At 37.6% G+C, this 23204-nt stretch overlaps 1 protein-coding gene across 3 annotated transcripts in view; it reads right to left on the reverse strand.

The window, feature by feature from the left end:
* Positions 1–1623: 1623 nt before the first annotated feature.
* Positions 1624–23204, reverse strand: part of LOC126964667 (UPF0764 protein C16orf89-like) — a 56252-nt gene continuing 34671 nt past the window's right edge. For 2 of the 3 annotated variants that reach the window (XM_050807927.1, XM_050807925.1), the window contains one exon: positions 1624–2240. In XM_050807927.1, coding sequence (XP_050663884.1) covers positions 1966–2240 — 275 coding nt within the window. In that variant the 3' untranslated portion in view covers positions 1624–1965. The remainder of the gene's footprint in view (positions 2241–23204) is intronic. The other variant, XM_050807926.1, reaches the window with a different exon arrangement.

Genomic DNA, 23204 nt, shown 5'->3' on the forward strand with positions numbered 1-23204 from the left:
TGAACAATTCCAACATAGAATGGAGGAGGTATCTATAAATAAATTTAAATGTTTTATAAAAAAATGGCTCTGTCGTAAATCCTGTTACTCCACTGCTGAATATCTAAATGATCGGACAGCCTGGGACTAGATTGTGATTATTTTATAGCGACTGTACAATATTGTATATTTTTATTGAAAAGAGCGCATAAAAAAAGAATGCTGGGAGAGTTTCTTGCGCCGCTTCTTCTCTCTCAGAGCGCCATTTGTTTCCGAAGCGGTAGTAGTATCTAGTAGTATCTAGTAGTATAAGAAATGACATCAAAAAGAATTCTAAAGGAATCAATTTTGAGAAAAGGCCTTTTATGCCTTTAATGGCGGTGCCGCCTAGGTTGGACGCGGACTCGGGCACCGGTGGCCTCGGTCGCGGGACCGACGCCGCCGGGCGAGACGCTAGCGGTGGCTGGAGGGGCGCGGGGGCCGTGGTAGGCGCTGGTGCTGTCTCCTCGATAGAAGACTTTACCCCGGCGTTCGTCTTGGGCGGTGGAGCCGGAATGAAGTAAATAAGGGTTCCAGACGACAAGACCCAAGTCTAGCAACGAACGAAGTAAACTAAAATATAGATTTTTGTAAGTGATAGGAAACCCAATTCTTAAAATGATTTTTGTATAATGTAATCAAGGTGAGCTTTAAATGTAGTTTGTCATCTAATATAATACCTAAATCACGAATTTGGCTCACTCTAGACATATTATGACTCATGAGATTGTATTCAAATTTAATTGGGTTCTTTTTCGTGTGAAACTGATTATAAAACACTTATCTATGTTTAAATATATATGGTTAAGGCAGCAATACCTAAGTAATGCTGTGATATCACGTTGAAGAGATATACAATCGAATTCGTTATTAATAATTTTGTAAAATTTTGCGTCATCTGCATAAAGGAGAACGTTGCAGTTAGTAATGTAGCTAGTAATGTCGTTAATATATATGGTAAACAATAATGGCCCTAAGTGGGATCCTTGTGGGACCCCAGAAGGTACTGACAAAAAGTCTGATATGAAACCCCTGGTGGAAACCGCTTGAGAACGATTATTTATGTAGGACTTGACCAAACGGAATAGATCGCCATGCACTCCGGCAGCCTTAAGCTTCTCCAAGAGCATATTATGGTAAATTTTGTCGAACGCCTTAAAGAATATATGACGTCTACTTGTAATTTATCATCCATTGATTCAAGTACAAAGTCGGTAAAAGTGATTAAATTTGTGTCTACAGATCTACCGCGGAAGAAACCATGTTGGTAGGGCGTTATATAATTTCAGAAAGGCTTTTCCTTTCCTAGTTGATCTGTAACAATTTTTTCCAAAAGTTTACCTACTACACATAATTTTGAAATAGGTCTATATTGAGTAATATCACCATTTATACCATTTTTGGGTATTGGTGTTATAAGCGATTTTTTTCAAAGATAAGGGAATATTCCCGCTTCAATTGACTGTTTAAAAGTAAATGTTACGGGATATGTTAGGTGTTTTGCACATTTGAATAAAAATAGAGGATAAATACCATCAACTCCAGCACCTTTTCTTGTGTTAATAGTTTTTAATTCTTTACTCACAATTTTTTCATCAATGTTAATAGTACTCACATCTAAAGGCGCATTTGAAAAGCTATAATTATTAATATGAAAATCGGGAGTACTTGAATTTATAAAAACAGAGTTGAAATAGTTATTAAAAAGATTACAAATTGTGTATCCATCATCCGATGAAATATCTTTATATCTTAGCTTTTGTGGTATCCAAGATCCAGTCTTTTTTGAGTTAACATATGTCCAAAAATACTTTGGATATATTGTTAGTCTATGGGAGTGACAAACGACAGTGTAGTGATCCTGCGCCATTTAATATTACATACATCACTTAGCAAAAATTACTAAACATGACTAAGATCGTACGAAGGGCCAGGTTAAAATGCATTTTAGAAATTGTTTTCTATTATGTATCTCGCTGCTATAGCGTACGTTGATACAGCCACAGCTGTCACATGGTTGCCACATTCACCGTCCGATATATCGTAATCATCATTCCGATATTCCGGTTTCCAAGGATAGTTCAGCTTACAAATTTTAAATATTTTTTCTTTTCGAATGCTTTGTCGGAAACATCCATAACTTGTCTGGAAACAACGTAGTTCTTCGAGCCAGGATCGACGGAGAAACGGGACGTGACCCTCCAGAGCACAAAAACTGACTGCTGAAACAAAATAAAGCTGAGTGTTTAACATTTATTACATTGTGATAAATATTGTATAATATGAGAAATATGATTAATTACTTATTATATTCTACATTTGATTTTTAATGGGACAGGTAGGTGGATAATATGGGCACATTATCCTCCTACCTATAATCTGATGTTGAATGATCGGTCGCCTACTCTTTTCTTCCTTTTATAAAATAGGAACGCCCTAAGAAAACGGCCATGTTTTTCAAAGAAGTGAAACATTTTTTTTTATTATTTATGTATGATTCCTTACATCTAACCAAATGTAAAGAGTATATTAAAAAATAATACAGAATAGGTACGCCAATTAAAAGGAATACTAATAACAGTTCAATAGTATCTACCTCCTCTGCCGACCGGCCTGCTGTAAGCAGTGTTATTATTACGCTCCCCGATATTTTTGATAAATAAATATAAAACAACAGCTATCAATAGTTTAAAAGTACTAAAACACGTGTAGATAAAGTGAAATAACACAGTGAAACCTATATTTTAAGAGAAACGTTCATTTATTTAATAGTTAACATAAAATGAAATATAAATCTGTGAATGTAGTGAATAAAACTCAACATTTCATTAAACAAGTGCATGATCGCGGCAGCCTACGTGTCAGCGAAACCGGTAAGCGACAAACGAACTCAGTGTCACAGTGGAGCTTGCATTGGCACTATACTACGTCAGTGAGTAAAATATTGCTATATTTTAATTTCTATGAGAAATCGGAAAGTGATTTTGTACGAAAGCGTCGTGACCGCCCAGTCAGCGCAGACCTCCGACTGAAAACACTTGAATTGTATTCGCGCTCAGTATTTATTAGCTTCGAATATTCTTTAACATGCCCTTTCTACGCTCGCCCTCCTCTTCCAGTTCCACAGCTCCGGCTGACGGAACGGTGACTTTACCGCATCCCGCAACAACACAGACGCGGCATCTTTCCGGGTCGGACTCCGAGTTAATAACGAAATCTAAGGATGAACTGAGACAAGGAGCATGCCATGTTACTCACCGCATAAAGAGAAAGCGTGAAGGCAACAGTGAACATCCGAGATGATGACGGAAATGAAAAATATGTTTGCTGAATTTAGAGTTCACCAAAGTTCCCAAGACACAAAACTAGAAAAGATTTCCTACGCAATGGATGAAATTAAATCACAAAATATTGCAATGTAAAGCTGAGTGGAATTTGTTGCTATTAAATTTGAATTAATTCAATCTCAAATTGATAAATTAGAATCTGACCGAAACAAAAACCACTGTCACTGAAGGTGTAGCTGTACCTACAACCAATAATATCAATTAATACAAATGTCTTATATCTAACTTGTAATGTAATACCTTCGTAGCATTATAGACCGTAGAAATATTAATCGTGCATATTAACTGTAATAAGCGTATGCCGAAAGATTCGTTCTGAAAAGAACATTTTATTTTATATACCGTAATATTAGCTCTTATAAGAACCATTTCATAATGCTGTACATCAAGTCATAGAATCATGCAGATCACCAGTAGTCATCTCATCGAAGTACAAGCATCGTCACGTTCTCTCGAAGACCGCAGCGATACTCACGTCATCAGTCATATGCTCCGTGTTACACAACCTCACAGCAAGGCCGAGCGTACTCGACTGAAGGGTCGCGGCTTCGATCACTATTCATTAAATTTTAATCAATGAGCGACAGAGTATGTGCTAAGTGCTTCACATCGGATGATCGAGGTTCGACGCGAGTTTACACAAGCGCGCGCTCGCTGGCCGGTTTACTGCGATAGCATTAGTTTTAGAGCGAGATAGAACACATAATATTATTCTCAATTCTTATAGAATGAAACGTTTAACTCTTGGTCAAAATGTAAGCTTTAGTATTGGTGTGTATTTTCTAAGCTTGTAAATATTTTTTAAGTAACAATTGTAATTGGTTAACTAGTTTTAAGGATTTTGTATATATAGCATGTAACTGAAGTAAAATATATCATCTTCCACATATTCCTCACAGTCTTCATACTACTCAAGCAGTTGTTTTATTCAATCTCCAAACGCTCAGTCTCTATAGTGGTGAACCCGAACAAGAACACCGACGGAAGGAAGCCAGGAAGCCCGAACAAGAACACCGACGGAAGGATGCCAGGAAGCCCGAACAAGAACACCGGCAGAAGGAAGCCTGAACAGAAGAACACCAAACCTTTGCCCGGCTACACATCGAAGAACAGCTTCACCAACTCTCCAAAACGACCAATTTCTGTACATCGAATCTCTGCTCGAGGAATATCTACCCAACGAAGAAATGGAAGACACAAACCAGGCTCAGCCACTCCCAGCGCCCACCGCTACAGAAATCTCCAGCATTTCACTGTCGATGCGCATACCACCATTTTGGCGGGAAAATCCGCGATTGTGGTATCACATCTTTGAAGCCGCCACCGATGACCTCAAGAGGAGTCCAGTCCAGCTGACACAGATGGTGCTCGTCCAATTAGAAAAGGCTGACATCAAACAAATCTCCGACATCCTATTTAACATACCAAGAGACAAACAATATTCAGCAATCAAGGAACGTATAATATCGGTGTATGAAGAAGCGCTTTCTGCACTATGTAAGTTTTGGCGATAAGTTATGTAATATAAATTCTAGCTACTATTCCAGACTCCGACACTATAACTTATTGACTCTGTCAGACCGTAGAAAACTATTAGATCTATGTTTTTTACATAGACTTCTCAATGAAAGCTTAGTTGCGTCTGACTTACTTTATAAAATATCTGTAAGAATTCCACGACCGTATAGTCGTGTTATAAACTATATGCCTTTCAAAGCTAGCGTCTCAAAAACAAACCTAGGGCTCTCAGCACCTATCAATAGGAAGCATGTTTAAAAAAAGATAACGGACCACTTTCATTCACAATATAGTGACAAAATGGTTTAGTATCTTTTGAGTATTTCGTATTATTTCCTTTTATTCGTATTTTGGTTTCTGAAAATTTTATTATTACGTTTTTTTGATTTTATTTTTCTCTTAGCTCTAATTTGTTTTATTTGTTCATTGTACTAGATTTAGAAAATTTTATTATTAGGGTGTTTTTGATTTTATTTTTATGTTAGCTCTAATTGTGTGTTATTTGTTCATTGTATCTCTATATAGAACAACTAATTGAGATAGCTTGTATAGAACTAGAGCAATTTATTATTGTAAGTGTATACCGCCCCCCCACTGCATCATATGAACAATTCCAACATAGAATGGAGGAAGTACTATCAAAATTTAGCAAAACTAGCAAGTCAATTAAAGTGTGTGGAGATTTTAATATAAACTTGCTTGAACCTTCGGCCAATTGTACTAGCCTTAAGAATTTATTTCAAAGTTTTAATTTGTTCAATGTATTTTGGGAACCTACTAGAATCGCTTCTACAACAGCAACCTGTTTAGATAATATTTTTACAGATGTTACTATTACTAGTAAACTCATAATTAATAATCTTCAGTCCGACCATAGAGGGCAACTTATAAAAGTAAATACAAGATTGGACAATGTCAGACCAAAAAAGGTGACGATTATACCAGTTACGGGTAGCCGTCTTGAGAGGTTTAGAAATAATTTGGTAAATACAATACCATTTTTACACTGTGGCGAAACTGCTAATTTTCACTACAACTTAGTCTTCAATTCCTTCTGTGAGGAATTTGACAGGATTTTTACTCCAGTAACGGTGACAGTAAACAACAAACATAGTTTTAATGATTGGGCAACAATGGGTATCCACAAAAACCGTAAACGCTTATATGACCTTTATTATGAGAAACATTACAATAATAGTGAAAAATTTAAAATATATGTAAAAAAATACTCCAAGCTCTTTAAAATAGTTTGTCATGAAGCGAAAACACGTTTCATTGCAGATAAAATTAAAAACAGTAATAATAAAGTAAAAGCGACTTGGAGTGTAATTAACAATGAAACTGGTAGATCGAATTGCCGTAACACCTCTATCTGTTTAAATATTAATAATCGCGTTATAAATTCGGAAATAGAAATTGCAAATGAATTTGATAAATACTTCTCCGAAATCCCGATTGTCACGACCAAATACCTTAACTCTTCGCCAAAAGCAGCATATGATATGCTTAAATTACACGTACCAGTATCTTTTACTGACTTGAAATTTTGTATGTTACAGGTAGCGATATAATAAAAATCTTCAAATTAATTAACCTAAAAAATACAAAAGACCTATGGGGCCATTCGACTAATATTGTTAAATGCATACTTGACATTATAGCACCTGAATTAGCAATAATATTTAATGAATGCATAGATGAGGGTGTGTTCCCTGACCTCATGAAATACAGCAAAGTTATACCTTTGTTTAAATCAGGCAGTTCTTTTGACCCTGCTAATTTCAGACCTATTTCAGTGCTGCCTGTTTTTAGTAAAATTTTTGAAAAACTTTTGCTTCAACAAATGCATTTTTGTAAATTAATGAACAAAAATCAGTTTGGTTTCACTAGGGGCTTATCAACAATTAATGCGGGTACTAGACCCATTGAGCACATCTTTGACGCCTGGGAAGAGTCACAGGATGCATTGGGCATTTTTTGTGATTTGTCAAAAGCATTTGACTACGTCCACCATGAAACTTTACTCCTAAAACTAAAGCATTATGGAGTGAAAAATAGAGCCCTAAATCTGTTAAAATCATATTTAAGCGAAAGAGTTCAGATAGTCGATGTGAATGGCAAACGGTCTTCGGGTAAACCTGTGGGAATAGGTGTTCCACAGGGTTCTATTCTCGGTCCTTTCTTGTTTCTTATATACGAGGGGCGGTCAAAAAGTTCGCGGAATGGCGGGGTTGGCGGGGGTGAGGTCGCTCCTCCAGGTAGCCGCTACTTGAGTAACTCATAATTACTATATATGCCAATTTCTAGCCTAATTGGGTCATTAGCTTTCGAGTTACAAACGAGTGAACAAGTAAATCGGGAACAAACTAGCCACTATGGAGAAAATTGAACATCGCGCCGTCGTAAAGTTCCTCACCAAACAAGGAAAAACGCCTCAAACTATTTTGCAAGAGATGTTAGCTGTTTACGGAGACTCTGCTCCTGGTAAAACCATGATTTACAAATGGCACGGCCTTTTCAAGCAAGGAAGGGAGTCAATTGAAGATGATCCTCGACCTGGACGGCCCATTGAGGCCACTACGCCGGAAATCATTGAAAAAGTTGAAAAACTTGTATTGGAAGACGGAAGGTTGAAGAAGAAACAACTTGCAGCATCAGTTGGAGTATCAGAAACCACAATTTTAAATATTCTTCATCAACATCTTGGCATGAGTAAAGTGTGTTCAAGGTGGGTCCCGAGAATGCTCACGCCGCTGCAAAAACGTGAGCGCGTCAACTGTTCCCGCGAGTATTTGGACCGCTGTGGAGAAGTTAGGGAAGAAATTATGGCCCGAATTGTAACCGGTGATGAAACTTGGGTTCACCACTATGAGCCTGAGTCAAAGCAGGAGTCGATGCAGTGGCACAAAAAAGGCACACCACCCCCAAAAAAATTTAAAGTGTCGCAATCGGCCGGAAAGATCATGGCGACTATTTTTTGGGATACTGAAGGTATTCTTTTGATCGATTATAAAGAACGTGGTGTTTCTATAACGGGAGAGTACTACGCTTCCCTATTGGACCGATTAAAAGAAGCTATTAAAGAAAAAAGAAGAGGAAAACTGACAAAAGGTGTACTCCTTTTGCACGACAACGCGCCCGTTCACACGAGTCATGTTGCGACGGCTGCCATTCATCGATGCGGTTTTGAACAACTACGCCATCCACCCTACAGTCCAGACCTGGCCCCTAGCGATTTTTATTTATTCCCAAAGATGAAGAAAGAGCTGCGTGGAAAAAAATTTAGAGACGATGATGAAGTCAAGTCGGCGATTTCGGCGTATTTTGACGCCCAAGACAAAACCTATTTTTTCGACGGTATTAATAAGTTATATGCCAGATCCCAAAAATGTATTCGTGTTAAGGGGGAATATATTGAAAAGGAAAAATAACATAATGTATCATTTCATCTTTTTTCCCAGTCATTCCGCGAACTTTTTGACCTCCCCTCGTATATTAACGATCTACCGTTTGTGGTAGATGATAGCCATGAGATTGTATTGTTTGCTGATGACACTTCACTTATTTTTAAAGTGAAGTGACGTGCGGATATTGATGACGAGGTAAGCAATGCACTCTCAAAGATAGTGCGTTGGTTTGAGACGAATAATCTGCACTTAAACAGTAAAAAAACAAAGTGTTTACGGTTCATTACACCAAACACAGCGGAGGTACAAACCAACGTACTTATAAATGACCAGAGATTGGAACTTGTGGACACTACGGTCTTCTTGGGTATCACGTTAGATAAAAAGCTTCAGTGGGGTCCAAATATTACCCATCTAGCAGATAGACTCAGCTCTGCGGCATATGCAGTTAGAAAGATTAGAGAGTACACGAATGTTGCGACCGCTAGATTAGTATACTTTAGTTATTTTCACAGCATCATGACGTACGGTATATTACTATGGGATCATGCTGCTGACATTGATATTGTGTTTGCACTGCAAAAGAGAGCTGTTCGTGCTATATATCAGCTTGGTTATAGACAGTCTCTCAAAGAAAAATTTAAAGAAATAAATATTATGACTGTTTATTGTCAGTACATTTATGAAAATTTAATATATGAAGGCATAAAAGGCATAAAAGGCATTTATTTTCTCAAAATTGATTCCTTTAGAATTCTTTTTGATGTCATTTCTTATACTACTAGATACTACTACCGCTTCGGAAACAAATGGCGCTCTGAGAGAGAAGAAGCGGCGCAAGAAACTCTCCCAGCATTCTTTTTTTTGCGCTCTTTTCAATAAAAATATACAATATTGTACAGTTGCTATAAAATAATCACAATCTAGTCCCAGGCTGTCCGATCATTTAGATATTCAGCAGTGGAGTAATAGGACTTACGACAGAGCCATTTTTTTATAAAACATTTAAATTTATTTATAGATAATGCCTGAACAGTGGCTGGGACTTTATTGTGGAAGTGTATACATTTACCCTTAAAGCTATTATGTATCTTATGAAGCCTACTAGAATTAGTTACAAGCAATCCCTTATTTCTAGTGTTATAATAATGAAAATCACTATTAAGAGCAAAACTATTATGTTCACAAAAATCGTCACCTTTTTGCTCTTAATAGTGATTTTCATTATAATAACACTAGAAATAAGGGATTGCTTGTAACTAATTCTAGTAGGCTTCATAAGATACACAATAGCTTTAAGGGTAAATGTATACACTTCTACAATAAAGTCCCAGCCACTTTTCAGGCATTATCTATAAATAAATTTAAATGTAATGTAATCATCTCGATCGTAATAAGGGTGCTGGACCTGATCAAATATCACCTGTGTACCTAATCAACTGTGCTGAGACACTTGCTCTACCACTACAAGTATTATTTAATAATTCATTAAAAACAGGAGTATTTCCTAAAAAGTGGAAAATTGCCAAGCTGGTACCAGTATACAAAAGTGGCGATAAAAAAAGTGTTACGAATTACAGACCAATTTCCATACATTCTTTGCTTGGTAAGGTATTTGAGGCCTTAATTTATTTACGACTTTATGGCTACTTGAAAAATACGTTTAGTGTTTACCAGCATGGCTTTATAAATGGAAGGTCGACTTGCACAAACTTGGTAAATTTTTCAGAATTATTAATAGACGCGGTTGATAAGAGGAAAAGAGTAGATGTTATCTACACTGATCTAAGTAAAGCATTCGATCTAGTGCCAATATCCATCTTACTCTTGAAGTTATCTGTATATGGCATTGCTGGATCAATTTTAAATTTGTTAAATTCATACCTTACTGACAGATGTTTTTACGTAGTGGCTAATGGATTTGAATCTGTAAAATACGAAATAACATCAGGAGTATCACAAGGGTCGCATTTAGGTCCTCTCTTATTTAACATATTTATCAACGACCTTCCAAACTGCTTTAAACACTGCACACCATTTATGTTTGCTGATGACCTAAAAATTCTTAGGATAATCAATGGTCCCGATGACGTTAGCGCATTGCAGTCAGACCTAAATAGTTTATTTAGATGGTCCGAGCTTAATGGTATGATACTGAATAAAAATAAATGCTTTCATATAACGTTTACAAAATGCAAAAATAATATTACAACTAAATACTATTTAGATAATATGCCTCTCAGTACAGTAGATACTATTAAGGATTTGGGTGTTATATTTGATAGCAAACTTACGTTTATACCGCACATAGACTCTATTGTAAGCAGAGCCTCTAAAATGCTGGGATTTGTAATTCGCAATGGCAAAGTTTTTAGGAACTGGCGCACGAAGATGATCCTATATAAAAGTCTCGTTGTAAGTATTTTGGAATACGGTAGTACCGTCTGGAGACCACACTACGCTTGCCATTGTCTCAGAATCGAAAGAATTCAGAAGCGTTTTCTTTATCACTTGGCTTTCTCAATTGGGAAATCTAGATCACTCGCAACATACTCTGAAAGATTTACATATTTTAATATACTAACTCTGAAACAACGTAGGGACATATTGGATTTACTTTTCTTTACAAAAGTATTAACAATATTTATGACAACTCCTTTCTGGTGTCTATGTTTAATTTTAGAGTACCTAGATGCCCACGTAAACCTGTGAACTTATTTGAAAAACCATCTCGCAGAACTATTTTGGGGATCAATTCACCTGTGTCGCGATTATGCAAAATTATAAACGATTATAAATGCTTGGACCCATTCAGTGATTCATTGCCAAGGTTTCGCAAAAATGTAAAAAAATGTATTGTAAATAAATAATTTATAAGTATTCTTGATTTGTTTAATACGTTTATCTTGACTTATTAAGTAGATTTTGTTAATTTCTTAATTTCATTACAATCATCAAGTTTTATAACTTATATTTATTTTATGTAACTATTTCACACAATATAATTTAGCATGCGGTATTCACCTTAAAAGGTAATGCATTTAGTAATAAGACCGTTGTAAATAAGCATAATAATAATAATTATAAATGTATTATTGTAATTACCACTGGTGAATCTAAATAAATAAATTAAAAAAAAAATGTTTTATAAAAAAATGGCTCTGTCGTAAATCCTATTACTCCACTGCAGAATATCTAAATGATCGGACAGCCTGGGACTAGATTGTGATTATTTTATAGCGACTGTACAATATTGTATATTTTAATGGAAAAGAGCGCAAAAAAAAGAATGCTGGGAGAGTTTCTTGCGACGCTTCTTCTCTCTCAGGGCGCCATTTGTTTCCGAAGCGGTAGTAGTATCTAGTAGTATAAGAAATGACATCAATAAGAATTCTAAAGGAATCAATTTTGAGAAAATAAATGCCTTTTATGCCTTTACTAGAACCAGCTAGTTGACTGTTACAGCTATATTATAATATCTTGTCGTTTCTTCTGCTTCTAACTAGTACCTCTTTTGCAAGCTGTGGCAATCTCTAAGTGGGTCTACAATTTAACAATTAATATGTAAGTACCTCATTTTGTTTAGTTTAATAATGATTAATTGTTACCCGTTGATTGTCCTTAATAAATGAATAAATATACATTTACCCTTAAAGCTATTATGTATCTTATGAAGCCGACTAGAATTAGTTACGAGCAATCCCTTATTTCTAGTGTTATATTAATGAAAATCAATATTAAGAGCAAAAAGGTGACGATTTTTGTGAACATATATTAAATTTTCATAAATGACAATGAACAGTCAAAATATTTATTTCTTTAAATTTTTTTTTGAGAGACTGTCTATAACCAAGCTGATATATAGCACGAACAGCTCTCTTTTGCAGTGCAAACACTATATCAATATCAGCAGCATGACATCATAGTAATATACCGTACGTCATGATGCTGTGAAAATAACTGAAGTACACTAATCTAGCGGTCGCAACATTCGTGTACTCTCTAATCTTTCTAACTGCATATGCCGCAGAGCTGAGTCTATCTGCTAGATGGGCAATATGTAGACCCCACTGAAGCTTTTTATCTAACATGATACCCAAGAAGACCGTAGTGTCCAGAAGTTCCAATCTCTGGTCATTAATAAGTACGTTGGTTTGCACCTCCGCTGTGTTTGGTGTAATAATAATAATAATAATCCTTTATTCAACTAATAATATGTGGTACAAAATGTTTTTTTGCCCTACCCTCTGCGATAGGATACCCTGAGTTGCAGAGGCTAGGTCCTTCCGAAAGGCTATCCATTATTAAACATAATTAGCAAACTCACTAAAAAGAGGTACGTGTGTGTGCGTGTATGTGTATGAGTGCGTGTGTGTGTAAGTGTGTGTGTGTGTGTGTGTTTGTGTGTGTTTTTTTTTAAGTATTTGTTAGTATGTCAAACTGTGCACAAGATTAAATAAATGTTAGTAATTGAATATTAAGTTTTAATTTTAAGAACATTTTCTGTATCTTCGTATTTTAATACTATTAGCCATGATTTTAAAGATTTTGTTAACGAGAATTTATTTATTTTACTTATATTTTTATTATATTTACTGAAGTAGTTGTAAGCGTATGCCGAATTAAATTTATACTGTGACTGAGCAAAGCCTGTTTTAATGATTGGGGTACGAAATGTGTTTATTCTGTTATTATCATTAAAATTTATATTACTTTTTACATGAAATCTTGAAATTATTCCATAAATATATTGCTGACGGACACTAAGAAGTTTACTCTCTTCATGTAATTGGTTGGTTGGATACCTAAACGGCTTATTGAAAATTGTTTTTAGTAGAGTTCTGTGCGCTCGTTCTAACTGAAGCATAAACGTTTTGCCAGCTCCACCCCACGCACAAATACAATAGGTCATGATTGGAACACAGAGAGATTGATACACCATCTTAGTTGTCTCGACTGGTGCCACGTCTCTTAGGTTTCTAAATAATGGAATGAGACTTTTTTTTTTGTATTATAAATGTGGGCCGTCCAAGTAAGTTGTTCGTCTAGCGTAACACCAAGGTATTTTATGGTTTCCTCTTTGGCTAGGATGTTACATTTACAATAAGATCGATTGTTTTTCCGGTTACAAGGATATGTGTGTATTGGGAGAGTAAATTGTCCGTCAGGATTATTTCTGTTGGAGATATTGAAGCACATATATTTAGTCTTAGCAGTATTGACATTTAGTAAACTATTTTCCAAGCCAAGACGTGATTTGGCTCAATCCTTCTTCAGCTAACGATTTCACGTCATCCCACTGATTTCCATGAAATAAAACCACAGTATCATCGGCAAAGCAAACGATACGTCCTGATGTGGGAGAAATCTTACAAAGAGGGTTGATGTAAGCTAGGAATAGTGTAGGGCCCAAAACACTTCCCTGGGGAACACCATAGTCAATGGTGATAAGATCACTAGTAAGATCGCCTATCTTAATACACTGCTGTCTTCCATTAAGATTGAACCAGTCCAAAGCTATTCCTCTAATTCCCAAATTGGAAAGTCTGTTGAGTAAGATAGGAATTGAGACTGTATCGAATGCTTTTTGCAGTTCTAGGAAAACGCCTATGCATTTATTGCCACTATCTAGGGTACTAGTGATATATTTCGTAACCTCAAGTACTGCATCCAGAGTAGATCGATTTGACCGAAAACCAAATTGGTTTTGCGCAAGTAGCTTGTATTTTTCAAGAAACTTGGTTAATCTGATATTAACTATTTTTTCCAAGATCTTACTAAAAACACTCAGCAATGATATGGTTCTATAGTTTGAAGCAACTTTTTTGTCACCACTCTTATGAACCGGAATTACAACTGCCTGTTTAAAAACCTCTGGGAAAATGCCACTAGAAAGACTTGAGTTGATTAAATGAACAAGCGGTTCTAAGAGTAAATTCATAAATCTTTTAACAAAATAAGAGTTAATTTTATCATAACCTGGAGCACTTGCTGATTTAAGTTTGAGGATAATACATTTCACTTGACAATATCAGTAGGGTATAGCATAAGAGATCCGAGAGGATTATTTGAGGCCATATCAGAGCAATCAATTTTGTGTTCGCCTAGTTTACTAATTATTGATGAGGCAAGGTTGTTACCAATATTAGTAAAGTATTTATTTACTTCTGCTAATGATTCTCTTAGGGTAGACTTAGTATTCAATAATTCAGTAGTGAGATCATTAGTAGTAGGTAAATTACAAATTTCTTTAATAGTATCCCAAGTACCTTTAGAGTTACCCGTGTTTTGTTCTAATTTTCCTCGTAAGTATTGCCGCTTAAGTGATTTCAACAGTGAGTTACAGATATTTCGATACCTAGTATAAGTTATCCTATTTAGATCGGATGGCGATTTTTTAGATACTTTGTACAGGCGATCTCTTTTCCTCATACACTTGAGAATACTATACGTAATCCATGGTTTGATAGGTTGAAATTTCTTAGAGACAATTATGAACCGTAAACACTTTGTTTTTTTACTGTTTACGTGCAAATTATTCGTCTCAAACCAACGCACTATCTTTGAGAGTGCATTGTTTACTTCGTCATCAATATCTGTACGTCGCTTCACTTTAAAAATAAGTGAAGTATCATCAGCAAACAATACAATCTCATGGCTATCATCTACTACAAACGGTAGATCGTTAATATATATAAGAAACAAGAAAGGACCGAGAATAGAACCCTGTGGAACACCTATTCCCACAGGTTTACCCTAAGACCGTTTGCCATTTACATTGACTATCTGAACTCTTTCGCTTAAATATGATTTTAACAGATTTAGGGCTCTATTTTTCACTCCATGATGTTTTAGTTTTAGGAGTAAAGTTTCATGGTAGACGCAGTCAAATGCTTTGGACAAATCACAAAAAATGCCGAATGCATCCTGTGACTCTTCCCAGGCGTCAAAGATGTACTCAATGAGTCTAGTACCCGCATTAATTGTTGATAAGCCCCTTGGTAACGCCAATTGTCCAAATAACACACAACCTTTTCCTTAACCCCTTACACCTTTATCCTAGCAACTTAGCCGGTACAAGTTAAGAATAAAAAAGCCGCGACATCTATGGTCGTATGGCGTAACACACATTCCGTCAAGTAACCGCACGCGAAGGTTGAGCTCCCGCAACATTTAAGTATAAATCCAGGAAATCCTCGTGTTCCTGTTGATTTGCCGCCGTGAGATCGTAGTGATTTATTAGTTAAGTGTCCTGCGTTATATATATTGTGGTTCGCCAGCACACTCAGGCGAATATAGAAGAACCCAGGATCTTGCAGAAGTGGTGAGTACCGGCTATTCCCTTTACTTCAATGATTCCTGTTCTGTTCACCTGAGTACCCCCTTTTATTAATACAGTCCACATTAAATTCCCTGGCGCAACCATATTTGTGGTTCTTTGAGCCCGATTTGAGGCTTTTAGAATTTTATAGTTTAGGTCATGTACCTACCGCATTAAATCATACCGCGTTACAGCCAGTTATCGGCAATTATTCCGCATAAAACATTATAACCGCCCTATTGAGTAGCTTATTTAGGTCTCAATTAGTGAATTAAATAAGTTTATTTGATTAAATATCTATAGATTTCTATAAAAGTTACAACTGTGTGTAAACGTGTTTGCAATAGTATATTTAACTTCCCGCCGTGTTAATTAGTAGCACGTAACCCCGCATAATATTATATAGTTTATTGGTAATCTAATTAAATAGTAATTACATAAATTGATATCAAATAATACCTTATTGCAATTTGCATACACATGGCACAAAATCATTCATTTGAAGTGTCACGCAGTATAATCCGCCCGCGTAAGGGAGTCGAGAGCAAACATAGATTAAAAGCGACATACTTAATTTCGTCGCATTCTCAATATTAGAACTACCTTCAAATTTGATTTGTTTTATTTTAGATTATAAACAATGCCACCTAAGAAAGATCCTCGTATATCTTCGGATTCCGAAGGCGAGATAGATTCAGAATTGGTCATGCTACAAGCTGAACGCGAAGTTAGCTTTCAAATAGTACAAAATATATACGATTTATCACAGAAAAGTATTAATATTGATACCGCCGCTAGGGAAAGATTCCGAGATGAATCCGCGAATATTGACGAACTTCGTAATGAGTGTAATCCGCAAAGCCTGACTATAGTAGTCAGCATTTGAATCTTTATATAGTCGCGTTAAAAGAGTACAGACTCAATACACAGTGCAACCGAGCGTCGCGTCGGGTTCTAATGATAATAAGAACGCTATACATAAGTCTAGACCTAAGTTAGCGCCTATAGAATTAGCTACCTTCTCAGGTGATATTCGCGTCTTTCCTTTGTTTTATGATAGTTTCAAGTTTACTGTGCATTACAATCCGTTGTTATCAGATACTGAAAGGCTACATTACTTGTTAGGAAAACTGTCATCAAAGGTACTTAGTGTGATCTCCAGTATTTCTCCGAGCGCTGAGAATTATAACTTAATCTTGAAAACCCTAACAGACAAGTACGACGACAAGCGGTTGCTCATCTCTGCTTATTTAAATCAAATGTTAGGATTTAAAGCAATACAATCAGGTTCCGCGGTTAACTTTAATTCATTGAATGATAATTTTGTAAGTGCAGTGCGTGCCTTACAAAACTTAAAGTTAGAAAATCTCAGTGATTTAATATTAGTACATATTGCATGTAAAAGGCTAGATTTTGAGACGGTACGTGCATTCGAGACCCAGTGTGGATCCGAGATGCCTAACTTTGATAGGTTTGTCGAATTTATACTGTCCCGCGTTAAAGTGTTGGAACGTTCGCAAGGTACTACGGCGACTGTTAGTACTTCGCGAAGTAATAATAATAACCGCCGTTCCAATAACACCGCCCCGACTTATCAAACGTATCTCAACACTGCCGCTGCTTCCCGCAAATGTTTGTGTAATAACATTACTCATCAACATTTATTCAAATGTCAGGAGTTCAATAAAATGTCATTTAAATTCATAAAAGAAAACCGGGCTTGTATAAACTGCTTAAGTCTTAGCCACCGCGTTAGTAATTGTTATTCTCGGACATCATGTCGCTCTTGTAAATCAAACCATCATACAAACCTACATTTTACTAGAGAAATATCACCATCACAGCCTCACCGCGAGATTCGGACACGAGTGGTGACGAGCATATCGCCGTGCGTAACAATGTTGCACTATGTGCGAGAAGTCATACATCCCGCGCTCAGAATACAAACACCGCTGTATTATTACCAACCGCTCAAGTTATTGTTTACGATATTAATAGTAAACTGCAAGTCATTAGGATACTTTTAGACTCCGGATCGCAATGTCAGTTCATCACGCAGGAATGTTGCAATCGCCTAGGATATCAACCGCTAAGCATCGAACGTATTGTTGTGAATGGGTTCGGTGGCGAACAAAAAATTATTAACAATTCGCTTATTAATTTAAGGTTTTATTCCCGCTTTGACAACAACATTTATTTTCACCGCTCATTGTTGATCAGATTACCGATCTCTTACCTACCGCTGCGATAGACCAGTCCGTGTTATCACGCTTATCGCAATTACCGCTGGCTGACGAGTCCTTCGGAGGACCTAATAAAATTGACGCCTTAATAGGTGCTTCTATATACCCGCATTTATTTCTCTCTGAAATAATATCCGCACCCCGTGGCTCACCGGCACCTTCCGCGTTCCGCACGTTGTTAGGGTACGTGTTAATGGGTTCCGTACCCACAATATCTATATATCATTCACAACATGTTCTGACTTGTGCTGCTCAAGAGCCTGTCGCTATTGACTCCTTAGTCAAGCGATTCTGGGAGCTTGAAGATTCTCCCTCCACGCCGCCCATTCAACACCCAGAAGATGTGAATGCGAAATATTTTATAAAGAAACCACGACCCGCGATCCCAGTAGTGGGAGATACATAGTTGCCCTTCCGTTCAAAGGGGATGTGTACACACTTGGTGACTCTTTCGATATCGCACGTAGGCGCTTTCTGTGTCTCGAAAGAAAATTAGTAGCATCACCGAAATTAAGATTGGCTTATGATGATGTTATACGAGAGTATATCGCGAGAAATTACATCGCACCCGCGCCGCGCTATGATACTCACGATCCGATTTACGTTATTCCGCATTTTGGTGTAGTGCGTGAAGACAAAATATCCACTCGTTTGCGTATTGTTATGGACGCCTCCACCCCTACTACTGCAAGTAAGTTATCGCTTAATGATATATTACATACAGGGCGGAATTTGCATGGCGAATTAAAAAAAAAAAAATTTTGAATTTTCGTTTTCATGCCGTTGCTATGACGACAGACTGCCGCCAACAGTTCTTGCAGCTAGGAATGCGCGAATCTGACCGCCGCTATCAATGTTTTTTATACCGTTTTCATCCTGACGAACCTTTGCAGTTATATTGTTTTCAAAGAGTTTGTTTCGGCTTAGCGTACCCCGTCCCCCCCGACCCCGTACCATGCGTTGCGTACAGTAAGGGAACTCATAGAAGACGACGGAGAAAAATACCCGCTTGCGAGTGCAATAGCGCTTTCATCTCAATATATGGATGATCACGCATTCTCGGTTCCCACTGAACGAGAAGCAGTCGCTACTGCACATCATCTTATTGACTTGTTCAAGGGCGCACAGTGGGATCTCGTCAAATGGAATAGTAACAGTCAAACTGTTTTAAAACATATTCCCGACTCACATAAAATTCCCTGTGATGTTGAATTTGATAAATCCATGCAACACAAAATATTAGGCTTGCATTGGCATATCTGATATGAGGATGCTTTCTATTTTAAAGTTACCACTCCCGCCGCAGATGAGAAGAGTACTAAGCGCTACCTCTTGTCGTCAGTGGCCCGCCTATGGGATATAATGGGTTTCGTTGCTCCCACCATTGTATACGCCAAGTTATTGATAAAAGAACTTTGGCAGCTCGGGCTCCAATGGGATGATGAACCGCCTTCTTATATTATAAAAAGTGGAAACAATTCTGTTTAGAGTTGCCCTCTCTTAATGACATCCGCGTACCGCGACACATTGGTGTATTTATTGGTTGTAAAGTTACACTCTTAGGATTTTCAGACGCTAGTGAACGGGCTTATGGGTCGGTGATCTACGCTCATGTTAACGCGTCATCAGGCAATACTGTTCGATTAGTACGTGCTAAATCTAAAGTCAGCCTGACAAAACCCGTCACAATTGCACGTTTAGAACTATGTGCTATGGTTTTAATGGCTAAGTTACTCCGCGCTGTCCTCGACAGTTATTCCAATTATGGTCTACCGACTCTAAGGTAGCGTTATATTGGACAAAAAGCTCACCGCATAAATGGCAAACATTTGTCGCCAACCGCATTGTTCAGATTACGGAAAACATTCCGGATGACAACTTCTATCATGTTTCAGGTATCGAGAATTCTGCTGATGTACTTTTGCCGCAGAAATTAGTCACGCATCCTCTATGGCTCTATGGACCACCATGGGCTTCGTCAAATACATCTGAATGGCCGCTTAAAGATTTAGATGGACAAATTATTAGTAACGTACCTGAACAAAAGCTTTTAACGCATATGGTGTCTTCACCAATAAAGTATTGCGTGCTATATGATTTAGCGCTTCCTATTTCATCGTGGCCTAAGTTACTTCGCATTGTTTCTTACGTTTATAGATTTATAAATGTAAAATCACGCCGCAACGCTATTACAGCGTCTGTAGACCGCCGCAGAACTGACTCAGTGTCTGCCAGTGAAATTAACTTCGCTCAAAATAAAATACTCTGCGCTCTGAAAAGCAAATATTTTGCAGTAGAATATTATAACATAAAAAATAATAAACCTTGTTCACAAGCTTTTAATCGACTGAGGCCCTTCATTGCCAACGGTTTATTTCTTGTAGGTGGTCGACTATCCAATTCCGCTTTAGATTATGCTCATAAGCATCCCGTTATATTACCGCGCAGTGATCATATAGTAAGTATGATTATTGACCACTATCACGTAAAAAATTTACACGCCGGACCAGAACTACTGATGTCCCTCTTGCGCCGAGAGTTCTGGATCTTATCGGCACGCCGCATTCTGAGACAACGCGTCCACATGTGCAATCCTTGTTTTCGTTTAAAACCGCGCCCCAATTACCCGCTGATGGAAGACTTACCCGATCGTCGTACACGCCAAGTTATTAAAGCATTCACACATACAGGCTGCGACTACGCAGGTCCTATCGCTTATACACCGATACGTCGTCGTCGTCGTCGCGGTGGCGTCCGCAGTAAAAAGGCGTATCTTTGCATTTTCACATGCACTCGTGCTGTACACGTTGAGTTAGCCACAGACCTCAGCACTCCAAGCTTACTTGCAGCGTTGAAGAGGTTTCTTTCTAGGAGGGGTCCGGTACAAATTATATATACAGACAACGCAACAAATTTTAAAGGTAGTAATTCCTATCTTCGCGAGTTATATGAATTCCTCGATGTAGAGTACCGTTCGAAATTAGAAATAGAGTACGCGGAGAGTATAATAACGTAGAAGTTTATATCTCCAAATTCTCCGCACTTCGGAGGTGCCTGGGAAAGCGTTGTAAAAGTAGTGAAAACGCATCTGTTCCGAGTAATCGGACATCAACTTTTATCATATGAAGAACTTTGTACTGTCCTCACTCAGATAGAGTGTCTGCTCAACTCGCGACCGCTGACAGTACTGAGCTCTGACCCCGCTGATCTCTCGGCTCTAACGCCAGCTCATTAAACTAAACATTTGTCGCCAACCGCATTGTTCAGATTACGGAAAACATTCCGGCTGACAACTTCTATCATGTTTCAGGTATCGAGAATCCTGCTGATGTACTTTTGCCGCAGAAATAAAGACCCGCGCCTGAAGTGGAGTCTGACCGAGTCAGCTTACTTCATAGACATTCTTTATTAGATAATTTGGTTCAGTCGTTCTGGAACCGCTGGAGAATGGAATACCTCCACAGCTTACAAGTTCGGCAGAAGTGGAATACTCCAACCGCATCCATAGAGCCAGGGACAGTAGTAATTATAATGAATGATAGTGTTCGTCCTCTATCTTGGCCCCTGGCGCTCATAGAGAAGGTTCATCCCTCGAAGGACGGCGTCACGCGCGTTTGCACTGTAAGAACCGTCAAGGGAACTTACCTACGTCCGGTCGCTCGTTTGTGTCCTCTGCCTAAACAATAAAAAATATAACCGCGCATCTATTATAATAGTTTTAGTTATATTTAGAGTAAGTCTTGTTTATAAATATTTCTTTATTTACGCGAACCGCTTTAGTTTGTAGCATGATTAATATTGTACCGTTGCGCCATGATTCTGTATCCGTATGTGTACTCATACATCGTGCGTTTCTAGAGTCATAGTTTTTTCTTATCTTATGAAGGGTTTTTAATGGTGACCCATTGGTCACATGGGGGGTGAAAATGGTAACGCCAATTGTCCAAATAACACCTTTTCCTTAACCCCTTACACCTTTATCCTAGCAACTTAGCCGGTACAAGTTAAGAATAAAAACGCGAGCCGCGACATCTATGGTCGTATGGCGTAACACACATTCCGTCAAGTAACCGCACGCGAAGGTTGAGCTCCCGCAACATTTAAGTATAAATCCAGGAAATCCTCGTGTTCCTGTTGATTTGCCGCCTTGAGATCGTAGTGATTTATTCGTTAAGTGTCCCGCGTTATATATATTGTGGTTCGCCAGCACACTCAGGCGAATATAGAAGAACCCAGGATCTTGCAGAAGAGGTGAGTACCGGCTATTCCCTTTACTTCAATGATTCCTGTTCTGTTCACAGCAGTTTAGCAGGATCAAGAGAACTGCCCGATTTAAGCAAAGATATACCTTTGCTGTATTTCATGAGGTCAAGGAATACACCCCCAATCTATGCATTCATTAAATATTATTGCTAATTCAGGTGCTATGATGTCAAGTATGTATTTTACAATATTAGTCGAATGGCCCCATAGGTCTTTTGTATTTTTTAGGTTAATTAATATTAAGATTTTTATTATATCGCTACCTGTAACATACTTAAATTTCAAATCAGTGGAAGATACTGGTACATGTAATTTAAGTATATCATATGCTGCTTTTGGCGAAGAGTTAAGGTCGTGACAATCGGTATTTCGGAGAAGTATTTATCAAATTCATTTGCAATTTCTGTTTCCGAATTTATAACGCGATTCATTAAATTTTATTTTAATCAATGAGCGACAGAGTATGTGCTAAGTGCTCATTGACATCGGATGATCGAGGTTCGACGCGAGTTTACACAAGCGCGCGCTCGCTGGCCGGTTTACTGCGATAGCATTAGTTTTAGAGCGAGATAGAACACATAATATTATTCTCAATTCTTATAGAATTAAACGTTTAACTATTGTTCAAAATGTAAGCTTTAGTATAGTAAAATATTTACAAGTTTAGAAAATACACACCAGTATTTTCTAAACTTGTAAATGTTTTTTAAGTAACAATTGTAATTAACTTTTGTAATTGTTAACTAGTTTTAAGGATTTTGTATATATAGCATGTAACTGAAGTAAAATATATCATCTTCCGCATATTCCTCACAGTCTTCATACTACTCAAGCAGTTGTTTTATTTAATCTCCAAACGCTCAGTCTTTAAAGTGGTGACCCCGAACAAGAACACCGACGGAAGGAACCCGAACAAGAACACCGAGGGAAGGAAGCCAGGAAGCCCGAACAAGAACACCGACAGAAGGTTGCCAGGAAGCCCGAACAAGAACACCGGCAGAAGGAAGCCTGAACAGAAGAACACCAAACCTCTGCCCGGCTACACATCGAAGAACAGCTTCACCAGCTCTCCGAAACGACGAATTTC

The sequence above is a fragment of the Leptidea sinapis genome, chromosome 5 (assembly GCF_905404315.1).
Source record: "Leptidea sinapis chromosome 5, ilLepSina1.1, whole genome shotgun sequence".
Lineage (NCBI taxonomy): Eukaryota > Metazoa > Arthropoda > Insecta > Lepidoptera > Pieridae > Leptidea > Leptidea sinapis.